The 19,677-nt window shown below is 36.9% G+C and overlaps 1 protein-coding gene across 4 annotated transcripts in view; it reads right to left on the bottom strand.

The window, feature by feature from the left end:
* Atrnl1 (attractin like 1) overlaps window positions 1–19,677 on the bottom strand; it is a 587,588-nt gene that overhangs the window by 340,753 nt on the left and 227,158 nt on the right. Inside the window, exon 27 of one of the 4 annotated variants that reach the window (XM_076563389.1) lies at window positions 12,277–15,286. The exons of the other annotated variants lie outside the window; for them this stretch is intronic. Coding sequence (XP_076419504.1) covers window positions 15,284–15,286 — 3 coding nt within the window. The 3' untranslated portion in view covers window positions 12,277–15,283. Of the gene's footprint in view, window positions 1–12,276; window positions 15,287–19,677 lie in introns of those variants that run through there. 4 annotated transcript variants of the gene reach the window in all.

Here is a 19,677-nt window from a genome sequence, read left to right as displayed (position 1 = left end):
AGCTTTCATTTTATTGATGATTTTGTTCTCTGAAAATTTTGTGCGTGTACACAACGTACTCTGGTCACTCCCCCTGCTCAAGCTGCTCTTATCTATGTCCCATCCAAGCCAATGCCCCATTCTCCATCCCTACTCCTTTTCTCAGATTCATGACTTTTGTTTTTGTTTTTTTGAGCCGAAGTGATCTGAGAGACCACTGGATTGGAACATCACCAGTATGTTCCCCCTGTAGCCGAATCTATCGGCAACAAAGAGCTGAGGAGTAATGGGTGAGGTCCGCCCATCCTGCCTCCAAACAAGCCCATTCTTGGACAGACACAGAGGTAACTACAGCTACTGTGACATTCCGATTTCCTCAATGTCTATGTCATGTTCAGCCTTTTACAGCTCTTCTCTCTATCTTCTTGCTCTTATATTCATTCTGCCTTCTCGTCCAAAGTATTCCCTGAGCACTAAAGGGAATAACATAAAGTTTACAGCTGAGCACTAAACTACCACATGTTCTCAGGAACTCGTGTGGCCCGTAAGTTTCTGAAAACTTCTAGTCACTGAAAAGAAAGACTTCTGAGATTAAGGCTAAAGATAGCATTTGACTGCCAATAAAAATTTAAATATTTAGAAGGCAGTGTGATTCTATGTCAACTTATCTAAACAATATATATAGTTCCCCACTAGGGACTATGATTTAGTTCCCCTACACACATGCTTTTTTCAAACCAGGTTTACAGTATCAGGCACAGATTTACTCCTGTGAGGTGGGCCACAAATCTCATCAAAGAGTAGTTGGTTACCCTCTTAACCACAGTGACACTACTGTAGCAACGGATACATGCTGCCTAGCAGGTTGGTCCCAAAAACTTGCATAACCCCTTCTAGGACTATGAAAGCTAGCCAGCTAGGAGGAGGATCCAATGTATATCTAGATTTGTTTCTCCATGTCACACAGTCAAAGAGTGGTATCTTCAATACACTCTTGAAATTCACAAGGAAACAAAAAAAGACCCTGGATATCCAAGGCAATCCTGTGCAAAACAATTATAATAATAATAACAACAACAACAAGAATGGTGATGACTATGATGATGATAGAGGCGGGGCCACACCCAATCTAAAGTCATACTGCATAGACATAAAATCAACATAGTGCAGGCCCCAAAACAGGCAGGTAGATAAATAAAATGAACAAGAGGACCCAGATTCAAGTCCATGTCACTACAGCCATTTGATTTTTCTCAAAGTTCCAAAAATACACACTGGAGGAAAAATAATATCTTCAACAAATGCTGTTAGGAAAATTGGGTGTCATGTGCTTGCTGTGGGATGTTCTGTATGGCAAATGTGTTGCTCTGATTGGTCAATAAATGAAACACTGATTGGCCAGTGGCTAGGCAGGAAGTATAGGCAGGACTAAGAGAGAGGAGAAATAAAAGAACGGGAAGGCAGAAGGAGACACTGCCAGCTGCCACCAGGACAAGCAGAATGTGAAGATGCCAGTAAGCCACAAGCCACGTGACAAGGTATAGATTTATAGAAATGGGTTAATTTAAGATATAAGAACAGTTAGCAAGAAGCCTGCCATGGCCATACAGTTTGTAAGCAATGTAAGTCTCTGTTTACTTGGTTGGGTCTGAGCGGCTGTGGGACTGGCAGGCAAAAAAGATTTGTCCTGACGGTGGGCAAGGCAGGAAAACTCTAGCTACATGTGAGTGTTCTTGATTATGCTATTTTAATTCCTGCACCTTTGTGGTGACTTTGGGAAATCAAGAGGTATGAGTGTTTTAAGTCATAAGACTTTTGGAATAATTTGAGTACTGTGCATTTCTACATAAACTGTAGTGCCAATTTGACAACTTTCCGAGAACTATCTGGGATCCTAATCATTCACCGAATCTATACATTAAGTTGAAGTATAAAATTTAAAAAAACAATTCAGGTAATATAATGCTCAAAACCAATTATCCCCATTTCCTGTTTTAAGTGAACTCCACTTTTACGGAATGCATGAATTCAATAGAAAGTCTGAAAGTTGTCTGGGTGAGTAAGGTAAGTAAGTCACTAAGGACAGTGATTCCAATGGGAAGTGCACGTCAGAGCCCTGATGCTGCATTCTGAGTTAACAGACGTCCTGTTCTTTATCACCTGCTTCATGATCACTGCTCTGGTTACTTTACTCCATCTGCTCTACAGGACATGGATTTTCTTCTTTCCCATCTTTTGACATGGACACTAATGTCACTGGATTTAGTCTTTCTTTTCTGGTCAAATAACTTAAAACTAGAAACCTCTTGTCACACAAAACTTTATGGTTTTGATTTCATTCTATAGAATTTTAATGTATTAAAAGTTACTTCATTTTAACCAAATTTGCAACTAAATTTCTATTCTTTCATTCTCTTCAACACGAGCAAATTTAAAAAATTCCTTGCTTTCTTTTTAATTTATAAATATTTTTCATTACAATTTTTCACACAGCATATTTTGATCATGGCTACTTCCTCCCCCAGCTCCTCCTAGGACCTTCCCACATCCCCATCCACCGCTCCCTTAATTCCTATGTATACACAAATATCTGTTTCTCTTATTATTTAGCACTTACTTAATTTACTTTGATTTGCATTTACTTATTGCTTTATGGAAAAAAGTAAGATCAGAATAAAAAAATTTTCACACAAATCAAACATAAGTGAAAAATTTCCACAGGTGAAGTCAACACTGTCACAGTAGGCCTCAAGGCTCCAGAGCGGACACCATGACAGCGGGATTCATCAACAATTTAAGAGAAACCCCAGCAGAGTTTCTTATTGCAGAGAATAAGAATTACTTCCATATCTTAGTCTGGAAGAGAACATAACATTAATTTCTAATGTTGAAAAATACACAACAGGGAAAAACTAAGAACTAGTATCTTTTATGGATATTGATGTAAACCCCAAAACTTAAAAGAGCAGAGGAAACTGAAACTGTAACTTAATAGAAATGTAAGAGATTCATTATGAAGTTGTAGGTGAGGTCAGACACCAGTAAAAATGCTGCTATAATAGAACATACTGGGTAAGGAGAAAAATATTAGCCGGGCGGTGGTGGTGCACGCCTTTAATCCCAGCACTTGGGAGGCAGAGCCAAGTGGATCTCTGTGAGTTCAAGGCCAGCCCGGTGTAGCATGAATCTTAGAAGGTCTTTTTGATAAAAAACAAACACAAGGCCAGTTATTGGGGTGAATGCTGGAAGATCAGAGAAGCAGAACAAGCCACAGCTTCCTCACCTCACCAATTTCTCAGTTGATCCTGTTTCCTCAGACTGGAAGCTTCTGAGTCCTCATCCAAATGGATCTCAGCTGAACTGCCTCTTGAAAGCCTGAAAGCTTAGCCAGCTTTGTTCCTGGTTTTCACGCCTTATAGAACTTTCTGCCATCACTTCCTGGGATTAAAGGCTCACTTCCTGGAATTAAAGTCATGAGTCACCATGCCTGGCTGTTTCCAGTGTGGCCTTGAACTCACAGAGATCCGAATGGATCTCTGCCTCCCAAGTGATAGAATTAAAGGTGTGTGCCACCATTTTCTGACCTCTATGTCTCTCTAGTGGCTGTTCTGTTTTCTGACCTCAGATAAGTTTATTAGAGTGCACAATATTTTGGGGGACACAATACCACCACAGCCTGGTCTACAAAGTGAGATCCAGGACAGGCACCAAAACTACACAGAGAAACCCTGTCTCGAAAAACCCCAAAAAAAGAAAAGAAAAATATTACATGCCTTCAGATATTCAAAAGCATGTGTCATATTCAACATCACTTCTGGACAAAAATTTAATATAATAGCAATACAATTAAATGCTATTTCCAGGGTAAGCAGATACTCAAAATCCTCCAAAGTATCTCAGGTATGGAATCACTGGAGGTATCTGCCAAGTCTGAACATCCCTATCTATCGGGCATGGGTCCTTGTAGGAGCTCCGCCAGCCACAGGGAAGTTATTCCATATGAAAATGAATTGCCCTAATGGACCATGCCCATGTCCTGAGCAAAGATGATTCCATGGTTACCTTTCTTATTCAAATCTACCCATATTTCAGTGGTTTCAAAAGCACTACTGTTTGGGATGAAACACCACAGTACTCAGAGCAAGAGTTCATTCCCTCTTAGAAGTCTGTCCTTAGTTACGAAGTTCTGTTCTACTTGCTGCCTTCTGGCATACTGGGAGAAATGAGAGCCCATGGAAGCTTAGGTGATGGATTACTGGCTGGAAGGCCAGCTTTCCCTACCACATCTGTGATTGCAATTTCAGGGAGGCCTTTGCTTGGCAATGTTGGTTCACCCTGGGCTGCTAGGTTCCAAGGAAGAGCATCTAATTAACTAGTTTCCAAGAGGGAAGAAAAAAGCACCTAAGACTCAGGAGCAACACATGTCACCCACATCTGATACACAACTGTCACAGTGGCCCACCCACAAGACTACACAACGGCATCAATACTCGATCTAGAGGTCCCTGGAGTCACTGAAGTAAGAGTCCACAAAAATATAAAAATAAAGCCTAAGTATTGCTAATTGGAATTATGTCAAATTTCAACCTTGGAGCAGGAAGTATCTATGATGTGAATTACAGAAGACACAAAAGCTTGATGTCCCTACTAAACATAAACAGTAACTTCTTATATTTTATTGCTGAAATTCTAAGCCCTGGGTTGAATCTTATGCCTTTTTGGGGGTAGAGTATTTTAAGATGATTGATTTACAAATGTTCCGCCCTCATGATTGAGATTAAGTGTCCTCAAAAACTGAGGAGGCGGAGAGTTGGCCGCTCCCTTCCAGTGTGAGGCCATTCAGCTCAAAGGCACCGCCTATGAGCAGATGCAGGTCATCTGCAGACACTGATCTGCTGGGGTCTGGGGTCTTGTAAACCCCGTTTCTGTCCCTTGCAGGCTACACAGCTCATGTGGGTGCGTTAGAGCAACATGGATGGGTCAGGACGATGCTCAGAGAATGGCGGAAGAATCGAATGGCAACCAGAGAAAGACAGAGGAACTTCAGGAACAAAAACTGCTGAGAGATTAACAACCGAACAGAAAAGGGGGAAAGACAAATAGTTGGCAGAGAAAGAGAAATATAAGAATCATGAACACTGGAAAATAACCATTACTTTGCAGAATTCATAATGCGCAACTTAAAAGTGCCCCGAAACTCCATTTCTTCTTTGGCAAATAATAAAACTGCAGTTTCTCCATATGGTCTTCATGCAACTGGTGGGAAATAGTACCAAAAAAAAAACCTCTCTGAAAAGAAATACAGTGATAAGCATAAAAGACACAGAGTGAATATGGTACAGAAAAACCTCGCTCAGGAATACACTAAGCAAAAATACCAAAGAAAGTGAAGTATAAAGTTTCAATAGCTAAAAAGAAAAACAGTAAGGGCATGAATATGGGATTAAATAAATTAGGATACAGTGTATGAGATAATGTGTCTGTAGAAGTAGAAATAAAATCTGTAATGGCGATACCCACTTTGTAGTTTTAGAAACAAAAATGGTGTGCAGTAGAAAGAACATACTGCATTGATTCACCTCCAATGTGCAAATTTTTGTATAGATTATAATTTCTGACATTGTGATGCCCTTGGCAATCAATCACTACCATGCCAATGTTTAATTTCCAGTATTATTTTCTCTCTTGATAGCACATGGAACTGTTTTTGCCATGTATCATATGATACCTCAGGTTTGGGAAATTATGAAATGATATTATTTTATGTAAGAAATAATTGATGTGGAATTACATATTTGCATTTACTAGAACATGCATAAAGGGAATCTGGAAGGACAGATAAGATAGAAGTGTCCATCCGCCATCTGTGGGACCTAGGGAGAAGAGCTTAAGGAAGATGTGAGCATGTGCAAAAGCATTCAGTCTCTACTTCAGTTCATTCTAATTTGGAAAGATATGAATGTATTGTGTTGAAAGCCAGATTTAATTAAAATAAAATCTGATACCCCAAATCAATTGTTTTACAACTCTTATGAGAAACTATCTGCAATTACTTCTCACTCATCACCTTCCATGTCAAGTGGGACAAATGCTGACTTCGGTCCAGGCTCTGGGGACTTGGTGAGAACACACAGGAAGTGGTATCAGAGCTGTGGAAAGCAGTGCATGTGTTTTGTGATCCACAGGAACTGCAAATGGTCTGAACATAGGGAGGATCTGCATCTTAAATCTTCAGTCACACACAAAGGTAGCACACACTTTAATAACTGGACATTCTGACTTCAATACCTCATGACTTAGCATTCCCATTTCCAGTTTATGGAGTTCACTTTCAACATTAAATTTCTGTTATTAAAAAAAGATGAGGCCAATGAGAACATATTCTGTTCCCTGTGAACTTCAATATTGATAAAATAAAAAAAAAGAAAAGAAAAAACTTACAATACCCTTTTCCTCAAACTGAAATCACACATATGACCAAGATTTAACAGCCTGCACAAAGTGTGTGGGCTACTTACTCTGTGTGACAATAACCTCTGCCAGACCGGTTTCTATGTACCCACATTCATAAAAAGTTATTCACTGTTATCGTTAACTGCCAGCTTTCAGTACAAAGTCACCTTCAATTGAAATCCACAAACATTTATCTTGAGAAAAATAAAAAGCAATTCTACGCACAATAATGAGGCATATTAAATATTGTAACAACTAGATAAAGGGTGACGGTACTGAGCCATCAAGAGGGAAGACCGTAAAGGTTTTATAGAGGTTAAACAGAAAGGATCATAGACAGTGAGACTGTTACTCATTATGTATTAATCTCCTTGCCAGAAGTGTCTGAGAAATTTATTTGATTGGAAAACTAAGGAACCACTATTAAAATATTTCTTCATTATTCATTAATGAGCAGGTTATTTGCTAATTGTAAGGCCTAAAATTTAAATCTGTTTTATGAAAATAAGGAAACGATGCTCATGCACTGATCTAAGAGGACACATTAGTATACAATTTCAATCAGGATATAATTAAAATTTTGGGTTAAAAATAGAAAACATCAACAGAAATAGTACAAGTGAAGTTAATCCTAATAATTTTGTCTTTGAATAGACTGCTGGGATGCATGGTATCACTAAATGACATTATCAGAAAATACATTTAATTAATATGAAATTTTCTTGACAAATTGGGTTCCACAACATTGAATGGAAGATAAATTTTATTACACAAGCTTTAATTTTTATAGGCGGTGGTGGCGCACGCCTTTAATCCCAGCACTCGGGAGGTAGAGGCAGGTGGATCTCTGTGAGTTTGAGGCCAGCCTGATCTCCAAAGCGAGTTCCAGGAAAGGCGCAAAGCTACACAGAGAAACCCTGTCTCGAAAAACCAAACCAAAAAAAAAAAAAAATTTCTAATTAAAGTATATTTTTTCACCTTAGAAAATTATACCAGCATACCTTAAAGATTAACTGATACACAGTAGTTCATACAAAATGCATTCTAAGTGAAAAGGCACAATCATGGTCTATAAACTACACTAACACTAATTAGTAAAATATTGAGACTATTGTGTAATAATATAAAACACTAACCTTATAGGTAATGAATACTATACACTTTCACATAAAAGCAGATTCTAAGCTCAATCATCACTGAAACGTGATGACATTTTTACGTTCACATCAACACAACAGAGCCACTCTGTGTCCTACGGGAGTGAGAGTCTACTAATTTTGCTATGACCAACTGGACAAACAGATACTTCCTGACTCGCCATCTGCAGAACTGGTTTTCAATCCCCAGAACCTGAAATATAATTCACCATTAACTACAGCATTGCCTCATTCTTGATGTGCTAGTGCCCAGAATTCTTGGGCGGTTTCCTGGTTCTGTGCCCATGCCCTAGACAGAGTTCCTACAACAAAACGCTCTAAAAACCAGGCTTCACGTCTCCTTAACACAGCACACAAGACAGCACGACACCCAAACAACCAAGCTATTTATAAATACATTTATGTAAGAAAAACTGTAGTGTTCTAAATACTTCAGCATTTTCATTTGTTTCAACAGATTAAAAAAAATAACTTGAAGTAATCCTTAGAGGTTATAATTTAACTTCTCCCCACTCTCCATTCAGTCTCCTTCAATAGTCACAATAGTCTCAACAGCATCATTTAGCAACACAACTGTCCTAAAATAATAGGGAATTTAATTATATTTTGCATTTCAAAGCACTTTCTACATGGAAAACAATTTTGTGCAACTTATATGAGTATTCTAAGATAAAAGAATAGCCAAAGGTTATATGTAAATTACTAATTATCTAAAGGAAGCAAAACAGATTTACTGCTCACTTTATGTTAGCACATCTGCCAGGCAAAATAGGATTCTGAAAGTAATAATATATTCTCCAGTTTTGTGAGATGAATGTTTCACACTGATGATGTAATGAAAACCCTCCTTCTGGGAATGGCAGATATCTCATGTTTGGATCAAAAACTTTGGGCTTTATGTTTTTAAAAGTCAAAGAGAGTTTCAACTGTGAACTGTGCTGCATTCCACTTAAGAAAATTAAACACATGTTAGCATTTTTATGGAAGAAGTTATTTTAAAAAAAAAACTAGATCTGCATGTTTATGGAAATTAATGCTACTTTATAATAATAACTTGGCATTTTCAAGAAAAAAAACATTTGCACTAATAGAAACATTTGATAGAGAACAGTAATTAATCATGAAGATGGTCAAAGAAGGTTTTCAAATGATATGGTGACTGTTCGGGTTTTCAATTGCACATATTTTGCAAATCTTGACCACTATTAACTTAATTTTGAAATTCTGATCATTTGAGCTATTAGTAACTGAAGAGTCAGTGATGCAAAGTCATTAGAACCAAATAAGGCAAAATAGTAAATTCTGCTTCTAAAGTCCCAGAGTGGAAATCCACGGCTTGAAAGGCACAAGTTAGTACCGTTCTTTAACAACAAAATAAGATTTTAAAAACATCTATAAATAAGTAATATAATGAACTTTTCACTATATCATCTCTCAATATCAACTTATGAAATATGCAAACACGCATAAACAAACACATACTACGTAAAAGAGTTATCAGTATATTAACTTAAACCTATAGGGCTTTCTCATGACCTGCTGTGTCCTGAGTCACTTCCTGCAGTGCTGGCTTCCCTATACCACTGTTATAAATCTTAGTAAGTCCCATAAAGTTATGAAGAGCTACTTCAAAATAATATGAGTTGAGAACTGTCTCCAAATCACACAGAAGGTCAGGAATTCTTATAAAACTCTATAAAAAACACCTCAGCACAGGGTTTGCCATGAGATCCTGTCACTTAGTAATGTCAGAAGGTCTACATGGTCTAAGCAACACAAACACAAACTCAAGAGCCCAGCTGGGACAAGAATACCAATCATGCTAAAGTGAACAGGGAACAATCACCAAGTATTAACTCTACATAAAGGACAACTATGAAAAGCGGAGAGCAGGAGAGCCTTGCCCCAGGGAAGTACACATCAATTGGTCTTCTGATACCAAATGGGAGCCTTGAAAACATACAAACAAGTATCATACAGACTGAGCAGAGGGTATTTATGTCTTGAGGAATACATATGTGTATACACACATATGCATGCAACAACTAATAAAAACGAGGGCGTACATTTGAAAGAGAGAAATGAGGGGTATATGTGAAGATTTTGGAGGAAGAAAGGGGAAGGCCAAAATGATGTAATTGTATTATGATCTCATATATAAATATGAAATAACTAAAAAATATATTATACTTAACAGCAATAAATAATAGAAACAATGATAACAAAAAGACAAATATTTAAGCTCATCAACTCATGTAAATGTTATTTTAATATGGTAACTAATTTGAAATTACAAAAATTTCTTACATTTTAAAGATATTTTTTCTGTTAAATGGGTAATACAGACTATGGTGTCATTTGTGGAAAAAATGTAGAAAAAATAATGTATGCTGATATGGCTTGTATATGCATGTAATAATGTTAGAAGAACACAGCAAGAAAAATAAAACTGATTGGTTAGTTACATGGAGAAAATCAAGGGGCTGGACAAGAATGTAATTTTGAATTCTGAAGCAAAAAGATATGTTACCTGTTATAATTTATATGAAAATAAGAAAGAGATACAAAATGTTAAATTTATGTTAGTTCACCTGCTAGCCAAATAATGATTCTCCAAGTAATAACAAACCGTTCATCATTGGAACGAAGCTCCTTTCTGAAGGCGAACTGCCTGTGTTTGCTTCTGATAAAAAGAAAAATTACTTCTAAACATTCTCTATTACTAGAATAAAACTTCATGATGCCAATTTGCCAAAGAAATGGGAAACTATGTCTATAAAAGGAGCTCTAAGGGGAAGAGATCATTCTCATCCCTACCTATTCCGAATAAAAAGAAACTGTCCACCACTGACTTGGCTGTGGAATAAACTCAAGTTTGGATTGCTATCCATGTGCAAAGGTGTTAAAACGGAATAATGTGTTTCATACTTAAAATAATTAATATGTAATAGTTTCATTCTCAAAACTAGAATCATGAGTGAAGCTAATACCATGTTCATTTGATATAATGTAAAGAATGTTGCATAAATATTATTAAAAGACAATTTATGGCATTAAATGACAAGGAATTAAATCAAATTATAATTACAGGAGCCTCAAAGAATCTGAAAAGAGATGAACAGCACACTCAGCACTACTGAAGGTATTTTCTAGATAAAGGCATCATTTATCTTAGGGCTGTGATGCCTGGAGATGAGGGATGTGCTCCACAGGAGACAAAATCAACCACAGAAGGTTTTCTTTTTAATCATTCGTTTTTAAACCACTGCTGGAGACTGAGTTTGTGCACAATGTCAGAATCATTCAGTGTATTAACTGTCTCTATGTTACAAATAATGCAACTGAGTTACTGTGAAAGCAACACTATAGAATTTGATAATAGCAGAAAGCAAATTTATTCTAAATTAAGTATGAAATATGGAATTAAGATAGTTTTATCCTGCCATGCAGTTACTTAGTCCTGCACAATGCATAATCAGCCTACATAAAATTATCATACTAGAAGCATTTTCCCTCAAGTTAGAACCAGATGGATAGACTCCGAATATTCACAAGTGGAAACATTTAGCTTAGGAAACAAAGCACCCATAAAGTCTGTGCAGGGTTAAGATGCACACTTATGGCCAAGTGTTATACCAGCAACAAAGAATTTTACAAGTGTAATGGCACCATGCAGGAGGATGCTCAACACAGGTGGAAGTATTTGTCTCAATTACACATGCGGAAGTGTTTGTCTCAATTGTAACTTTAGGACTGTGGTCAAATTCTTTGATTAAGCATCAATTTACAAAAAATGGATGAAGTTAATACAGAACACTGGAAGCATTATCACTTTAACTGTCAACTTTTATTGTATCGACTCCAATGTCAAAATTCAAACTCTTTTCATATCATATAATAATTCATGCAACATATTACAATATAAGAACACTACATAGGCTTAAAAATGAACATAATTTAGAAATATATGTATATAAACATTCATGTATTCAACAATTAATGAATAAAGAGGCCATAAATTTGAGAGAACAAGGAAGAATTATAAGGGATTGCTTGGAGGGAGAAATGTAATTATACTATAATCTCAAAATTTAAAAAAAAACGTAAAGCTGGGCGTTGGTGGCGCACACCTTTAATCCCAGCACTCGGGAGGCAGAGCCAGGCGGATCTCTGTGAGTTCGAGGCCAGCCTGGGCTACCAAGTGAGCTCCAGGAAAGGCGCAAAGCTACACAGAGAAACCCTGTCTCGAAAAACCAAAAAAAAAAAAAAAACCAAAATAAATAAATAAATAAATAAATAGTAAACACACACAACAGGTACAAGTCTGCTTTTCTATACTACCTAGAAGAACCATCCACAGATGACACCTCCCACAGTGAGCTGGGCTCTTCCCCTAAATCATTAATTACAAAAATGTACCACAGGCTTGTCCACAAGACAATGTGCTTGGGGCAATTTTTCAACTGAGGTTTCCTCTCTAAAATGACTGCCTGTGTCAAGTTGATATAAAACTAGGTGGCATAAGGTGTTTGTCTTGCAATCCTGGTGACCTGAGCTCCATCTCTGAAACCCAAGGAACGGTGGAAGGAGAGAAAAATCTCCACAAAGTTGTTCTATGACTTCAACACATAGGCCATGACATACAAACATGTCAACTCACTCTCTCTCTCTCTCTCTCTCTCTCTCTCTCTCTCTCTCTCTCTCTCTCTCTCTCTCTCAAAATAATGAAATATTTAAAAACTCTGAAGAAAACCACTGTTGGAAAGAGGTACAAAAAAAGAAAAGAGTCCAAGATGTGCAAGAGCTTCTATCATGACAGTAATATGTAATTCAATGCCTAATATTCTTTGTATTACACATGGACAACAAGAAATACAACTCGTACTTACCGAAGTTGGATACATTTCAAAGGGATGCACCAGATAAACACTTGGCATTGATTAACTCTATAGCATAATCCTTTAAAAGTTGGCCCCAACAATACTTGACACTTTTTAACAAATTTTAATCTCTTTCAACTAGGATGTTTTACAACAGGTAAAACTATAACCACTGCTGATAGGATGACAGTTCTGATGTGTGCGTCACTACACCCATGAATGTAAATAATGTTATCTTCATCGGTGACATTATGTGAAATAAAATATTTTCAACTATTGAAAAGCCATTTATGTTCTCAGTGTCTGTGATACTGGTGTTATATTTAGGAAGTGGTCTCCTGTGCCTATCCGTTCCTGAAACTGATAAGCTTCTGTAAGGCAAATGACACAGTAAATAAGACAAAACGACAGTCTACAGAATGGGAAAAGATTTTCACCAACCCCACATCTGATAGAGGGCTGATCTCCAAAATATATAAAGAACTCAAGAAACTGAACATCAAAATAACAAACAATCCAATTAAAAAATGGGCTACATAGCTAAACAGAGAATTCTCAAAGAAAGAATTTTAAATGGACGAAAGACATTTAAGGAATTGCTCAGCATCCTTAATTATCAGGGAAATGCAAATCAAAATGACTCTGAGATACCATCTTACACCTGTCAAAATGGCTAAGATCAAAAGCACTGCAGACAGCTTATGTTGGAGAGGATGTGGAGCAAAGGGAATACTCCTCCAATGTTGATGGGAGTGCAAACTGGTGCAGCCGCTTTGGAAATCAGTATGGCAGTTTCTCAGAAAATTGGGAATCAATTTATCTCAAGACCCAGCTATACCACTCTTGGGCACATACCCAAGGAATACTCAATCATACCATAAGGACACATGCTCAACTACGTTCATAGCAGCATTATTCGTAATAGCCAGAACCTGGAAACAACCTAGATGCCCGTCAACTGAAGAATGGATTAAGAAAATGTGGTACATATATACAATGAAGTACTACTCAGCAGAGAACAACAATGAAACTTGCAAGGGAATGGATGGAACTAAAAAATATCATCCTGAGTGAGGTAGCACAGACTCAGAAGGACAAACATGGTATGTACCCACTCATAAGTAGATTCTAGATATAAAGCAAAGGGTAATCAGGCAACAACCCACAACTTCAGAGAAGCTAACTAACAAGGAGGTCCCAAACAGGGATGCATGGACCACCCTGGAAAGGGGAAATAGATGAGATCTCCATGAGTGAACTGGGCATGAGAGGTGGGCAATGGAGGGTAGGGGTAGGGGAGGAGACATAAGTAAATGGGATGGTTGAACTGAAACAGGAAGGGAAGGGGAATGCAATGAAAGAGATACCATGATAGAGGGAGACATCATGGGGACAGAGAGAAACCCGGTGCAAGGGAAGTTGCCAGGACTCCTCAAGAATGACCCCAGCCTGGGCTACTAGCAATAGTGGAGAAGGTGCCTGAACTGAACTGGCTTGCCCTGGAGATCAGACCAGTGAATACCCTAACCGTCATCACAGAACTTTTCTCCAATGACTGATGGAAGCAGAAGCAGAGATCCACAGCCAATCACTAGACAGAGCTCCAGGAGTCCAGTCAAAGAGAGAGAAGAGGGATTCTATGAGCAAGTGCATCAGGATCATGAAGGGGAAACCTACAGGGAAGACCAAACCAAACTAGAGGGAACTCATGAAAGCTGGATGAATGGCTGTGGAGCCTACATGGACTGGACTAGGCCCTTTGCATGGTAAGACAGTTGTATAGCTTGATCTGCTTAGGAGGCCCCTGGAGGCAGGATCAGGATCCATCCCTGGTGCATGAGTGGGCTTTGTGGAGCCCACTACCTATGATGAGACACTTTGTGTAGCCTTGAGGCAGGGGGAAGGGCTTGGGCTTGCCTCTACTGAAGGTGCCTCCACATGAGAGGTCTTGCCCTCTTGTGGGAGGGAGTTGGGGATGGGTTGAGAGGGGAGGCTGGGGGGATATGAGGAGAGAAGAGGAGGATCTTTGACTGGTGTGCAAAATGAATGAAAAAATTTTCTTAAGAAAAAGAAAATGATTTATGAAAACATAGATTATTAAGTTTAAAAATTTTTATAAGTACAATAAGTAATTTGTTTCTATTTTCTTTGTATAAATATGAATTTTACGTGGTTAAGTCAGTCTTTAAATAATCCTATGAAAGGTATTTCAATAAGTATAGAATAAACATTCCCTGTGGTGAGTGAGTACTGTGCTGGACCTAAGCAAGCCTTGCTTCTCCTTCCTATGTGTTACATCAAATAAGAATCGATCATGTTTTCATATTACAGAATCTGCAGTATATTCCCACCACAACAAACAGGTGCTTAGGAACATTATAAATGGTCAACTACGAATCAAACCTGCTTTCATGAAGTCATCTTTGGAATTCTATATATAGTTCATTGAGCTTGGATTTTGGAATCTGACAGACTTGACTTTGAATTATAGCTTCTCCAGATAATATGGCAAGCACTCCCCTCTAGAGTCCATAAGTAGGAAAAAGCAAATGCTTATCTCTTAGGACAAAGATAAGTCAAAGTCTAAACTTTTAGGTTCTTCTTTCTCGTCTCTAATTTAAGTATTTGTTTGAGACTGGTAGTGCCCACTTCCATGAACATAATGCTATTCCCATAAGCACAAGTTATCAGAAAGAGCATGCTATATATGTTCCAGATAAAGAAAGTTTTAAGATGCATAACTTTCTGAGGATAAGATTTAGTGTGACCGATTTGCTTGTTTTCTGAATAGACTTGGAACAATACTTCAGGAAGTCACTGGAAGAAAGAACAGCATGTTTCATATTAACACATCTGTACTTCATTCTGTTTTCAGCTACAAACATCTCAAAGTAAGGAGGCAGAACGTACTTCAAAAACCTTTTTAAATAATATGAAATTGTTTTCATATGCAAAAGGTCTCTCTATTAATATCTTTGAATGAGTTTATTTTAAAGAACTAGGCAGATATATATATATATATATATATATGTAGAATATATTATTTAAAATCAAATTACTAGATTAAAGAATGTTTCTTTATACCGAAAAGATGATATACATAGTTCACATGTTGTAATTGCTGCCCAAGCATACCTCTCCCTTGTTTTAAAAGAAAATCATGACCTGACGCTAGAGTATTGTATTTTTTCTGTCACTCTAAGCCCAGACTGTATAGGGAGAGTCTCTTTTCTGCTCCACAGTGAATATCTGCATCAAAGCTGGAGATGATAAATCAAGCAAACAAAGCCTGGGAACCACAACAGCAGCCAAGCTGCCAAGACATCCACAATAAAATGACATAGAGCCCATTCAAGAGGGGGAAATCCATGTCTGATACTGTAAAGTTAGGTGAGAACTTGACCTGGAGATGCCTGAGATGATAGAAGAGAATCTACTTCTGTCATTTTCCTAAATTAACATAGCTGCCAACTGTATTCTCAATATTTTCCTTGTATTCACAGGAAATTGGAATATTAAGTCCCCATCAAAGTTCTTTTTGCAGAAGTCAGGGGCTACTACAGAGATTCACAATGGTCAAAATTTAAAGAAGTCTAATGACAGGGTGCTCAGCACAAATCCAGCCATAAAGCCGGAAAACATCAAGAGTAGGGTATGGGGCAGGGGGCTTTAAAGAGCCAGAGGACAGGGATGGCTGCCACAAGGTAGTTTCTTCTAGACATGACAGTGTGTCACACCTACAAACTCTCAACAATAGGGCGGCTTACAAAACCACTCCAGGAGACAGGACAATGTATATGGGTGAAAATCCCTCAAAGCTGCACCTCCCAATGAAGGGCTCTACAGAGTCAATGGCTGCTGAAGGAGGAAGAGCTTTCTACATGGAAAGGCACTTGATAGGTTTCCCAATCCTAAGTGATCAGTCCTACACACATGTACATACAGGCAACATTAACTGAATTCAGTAGGGTGTGTGTGTGCATGCATGCAACACAAGAAGAGCTGGAAAGATGGGGAGGGTGGAAATGATGTAAATATAGTGTACTCATTTATGAAATTGATGATTAATTAATGTTTTTAAATCTTAGATAAAGAATAAAATTTGGGAGAATAAAGACTTAAGCATGTATATCCAAATACATTTGTGTACAGATATTTGTCTGAATACATAAAAAGTAAGGTTTTATGGCTAATCACATAATGTTTCATCAGAGAAAGTCACTATCACTGGCAATTTCTTAATCTACCTAAATAATTGGGACCAAACAATAATGATGCCCAACATTTTTAAAAACTATATTTCAGGAAATAATTTTCATATTTTATATTTTATTTAGAATCACTGCAAATGTTTGCATATTAATTCTATATACATTTATCCAACACTTCACATTCCTAATTCACTTCCATTACTAATCTCATTTCCAAAAATTTTTCATAGATGATACCTCACCCCCAGGGGTAATACAATAATCCAGGAGTTTCCTAAGTATTGTGTGCTTATATGTAATGTGTTGGATGTTGCTTAAAGATGGAGTATTGTCTCAAAACTTTAGCCTATGACCTTTCTGTTGTCATTAGTATTTATCAATCAGTCTGCAATACAGAAAGAAAAACACTTAAGCTCAAAGCTCTTACACATAAGTTTTAGTTGATCATTTTCAATTAAAACACAAGGCTAATGACAATAAATCCAAGTCTAGATTTTATACTGCACAACTCCAAAATGTATGGTTAAGTTCATAGGACATCTCTTTATACCAGGCTTTTTATCTTACTTATTTTTAAGCACGAGAGGAGCACAATATTGTAGAAAGGTCTTGTTAAATACTGTGGTTAAATTCTATATTAATATTTTTGAAAATCTGAAGAAATTGAAATTTAACTGAGTTTATAAAGAAAATAAACTCATCGTTTAAAGACTCGTGGATAACATGAATGAGACCCCCCTTACTAAGGAATGTGGGTTTCCCTGTTAGACCCTCAGTAAGACACACTCCAACTAAATCATTCCAAACATAGAAAAACAAAGTTTCCAAGTAGAAAATACTTCATTTCTTTTAACTATTAAATAGTCATAGTATTTTTGTTAGTCAAATAAATGATTATAATAAAAGTTAGAACATCTTGATTTGTCTGTCTTAAGATAAGTATGAAACTTTCAAACTCAGAGCTGAATTGCTCAGTGGTTAGCGCTTATTATTCTTCTTGGCCTAGGTTTAATCCCCAGGACCCACATGGCAGCTCATAACTATCTGGAACTTCAGTTCCAGAATGTCAGACACCTTCTGGACTGTGGACACCAGGCATTCATGTGGTACACAGACATGCATGCAGACGAAAAACTCACACATTTTAAAAACACTCCAACTCCAATATTAAAATGAAGACATTCAAAACAGCAACTTGTCAAGTCATTTTTTAGCACACATCTTGTGTAAAAAAATATTTTTTGTAATGTAATGACCAATTAAACTAGAATGTATACTTGAAGATAAATGTTTTCAATACCTGGGTAAAAAAGAATAAGCAGTGATAAAACATTCACCTTCCAGTGTGTTAATTTCCACTAAACAATATCCACCTATTGTTTCCATTCATTAGCATAGTCTAAAAGAAAAGTTTTCATATTATGTGGAAGGTAAGTTACCATAGAAACCAAGTTGAAGAGGTAATATCAAAATTGAAGTCTTTATATATTTTTAAGAGCCCTTAAATTCTTAGGTGTCTTATTCAATAGGAGTAATAATCATGTGTCTGATATTAAAATTATATTATAAAAATTATAGTCATGATTAAGAGAAACCAGGTGTCAAAGAATAAGAAATAATATGCTTATGGTAAAACACAATACATGACTTTTCAAGTTATTCTTTGCAGCTGAAGTTTTCTCCAATCCCGCCTGGGCCTTGCAGCGCTCAGACACAAATAATACTTATTATACTACACCATCTGCCAGGAACAGAGACCATTAGAATCCACATAGAATTTCATGTATGTGTGTGTTTATTAAGCTCCTTACCAAGATTACTCTCTTATCATGGAAGTCCATCATGTCAAAACTCATTGATGCTGTATTGGCCATATATTGAATCACAGATGAACACAGGACTAAGATAAACAGAAACTCAGAGGGGAACTTTGATTTCCAAGTACCTTAAAGCAGGCACTGGGTTTTTGAAAATATAGGTAACTTATAAATTTGAGTCATATTCACTCATTCTATAGCTTCAAGTACACTAGGTTGTTTCAATTAGCTTGAAATATTTTCTTATATGTGGAATTCCACAGGCACATAAAAATGCTGGGAAATGTGCAGCAAATAATTTACCAGTGATGCTAATTTTAGAATAATAACATTAGTAGGACATAATTTCCAATCAGTAAATGGAAACTAAGAGTTTTTATTATATAAGCTATAGAACAATAAATCTATTTTGTTCATCAATTGATCATGTTTCTTGCTTCTTTCCACCAACCAATATATCAAAAGACAAGAAACTGTTTTCTAGTGTGCTTACATCATAAGAGACAACTTTGTGGAAGCATTACCCTTCTTTAACCAACATTGGAATTATAAGGGACATCATGACTAATTCTGACACAGAAGTGCATCAAACTGACCTGTTTCTTTTAGACATAACTGGGTAATCAAATGATCAAGAAATGGCAGAAATGGAATCACTGTCCCCCACAGAAACACTGCTATAGCAATAGATATCTTCTCTAAAGCAAAAGGATAGAAAAATATACTTGGAACTGTCTTAACTTCAACAGATACACTGCTGTAAAGCAGCATTCCTACACCATAACTAAATGTCAAAGTAAAGGTTTACTGATTACTTAACAAAATTAATATCAGTATTCATTATGAATTCTAATACTATCAAAAAATCTAACATATATATATGTATGTATGTATGTATATACACACACATACAGATACTGTATTGAAATGACTGTGGTTGTGAACTCTGAAATTTTTTTTCTTTGGTTTTTGTATGTTTTATTTTGTTTTTTTGAGACGGGATTTTTCTGTGTAACAGCCCTGACTGTATGGTAACTTGGTCTGTAGACCAGGCTGGCCTCGAATTCACAAGAGATCTGCCTGCCTCTTCCTCCCAAGTGCTGGAATTAAAGGTGTGCGCCATCACCACTACCCAGCTCAACGCTGAAATTTTAAAAATAGAAAACTTCTCAATGTTAAT

Source organism: Peromyscus maniculatus, chromosome 1 (assembly GCF_049852395.1).
Source record: "Peromyscus maniculatus bairdii isolate BWxNUB_F1_BW_parent chromosome 1, HU_Pman_BW_mat_3.1, whole genome shotgun sequence".
Lineage (NCBI taxonomy): Eukaryota > Metazoa > Chordata > Mammalia > Rodentia > Cricetidae > Peromyscus > Peromyscus maniculatus.
Note: the sequence above shows the minus strand (reverse complement) of the source record. Positions and strands in the feature narration are given on the sequence as shown.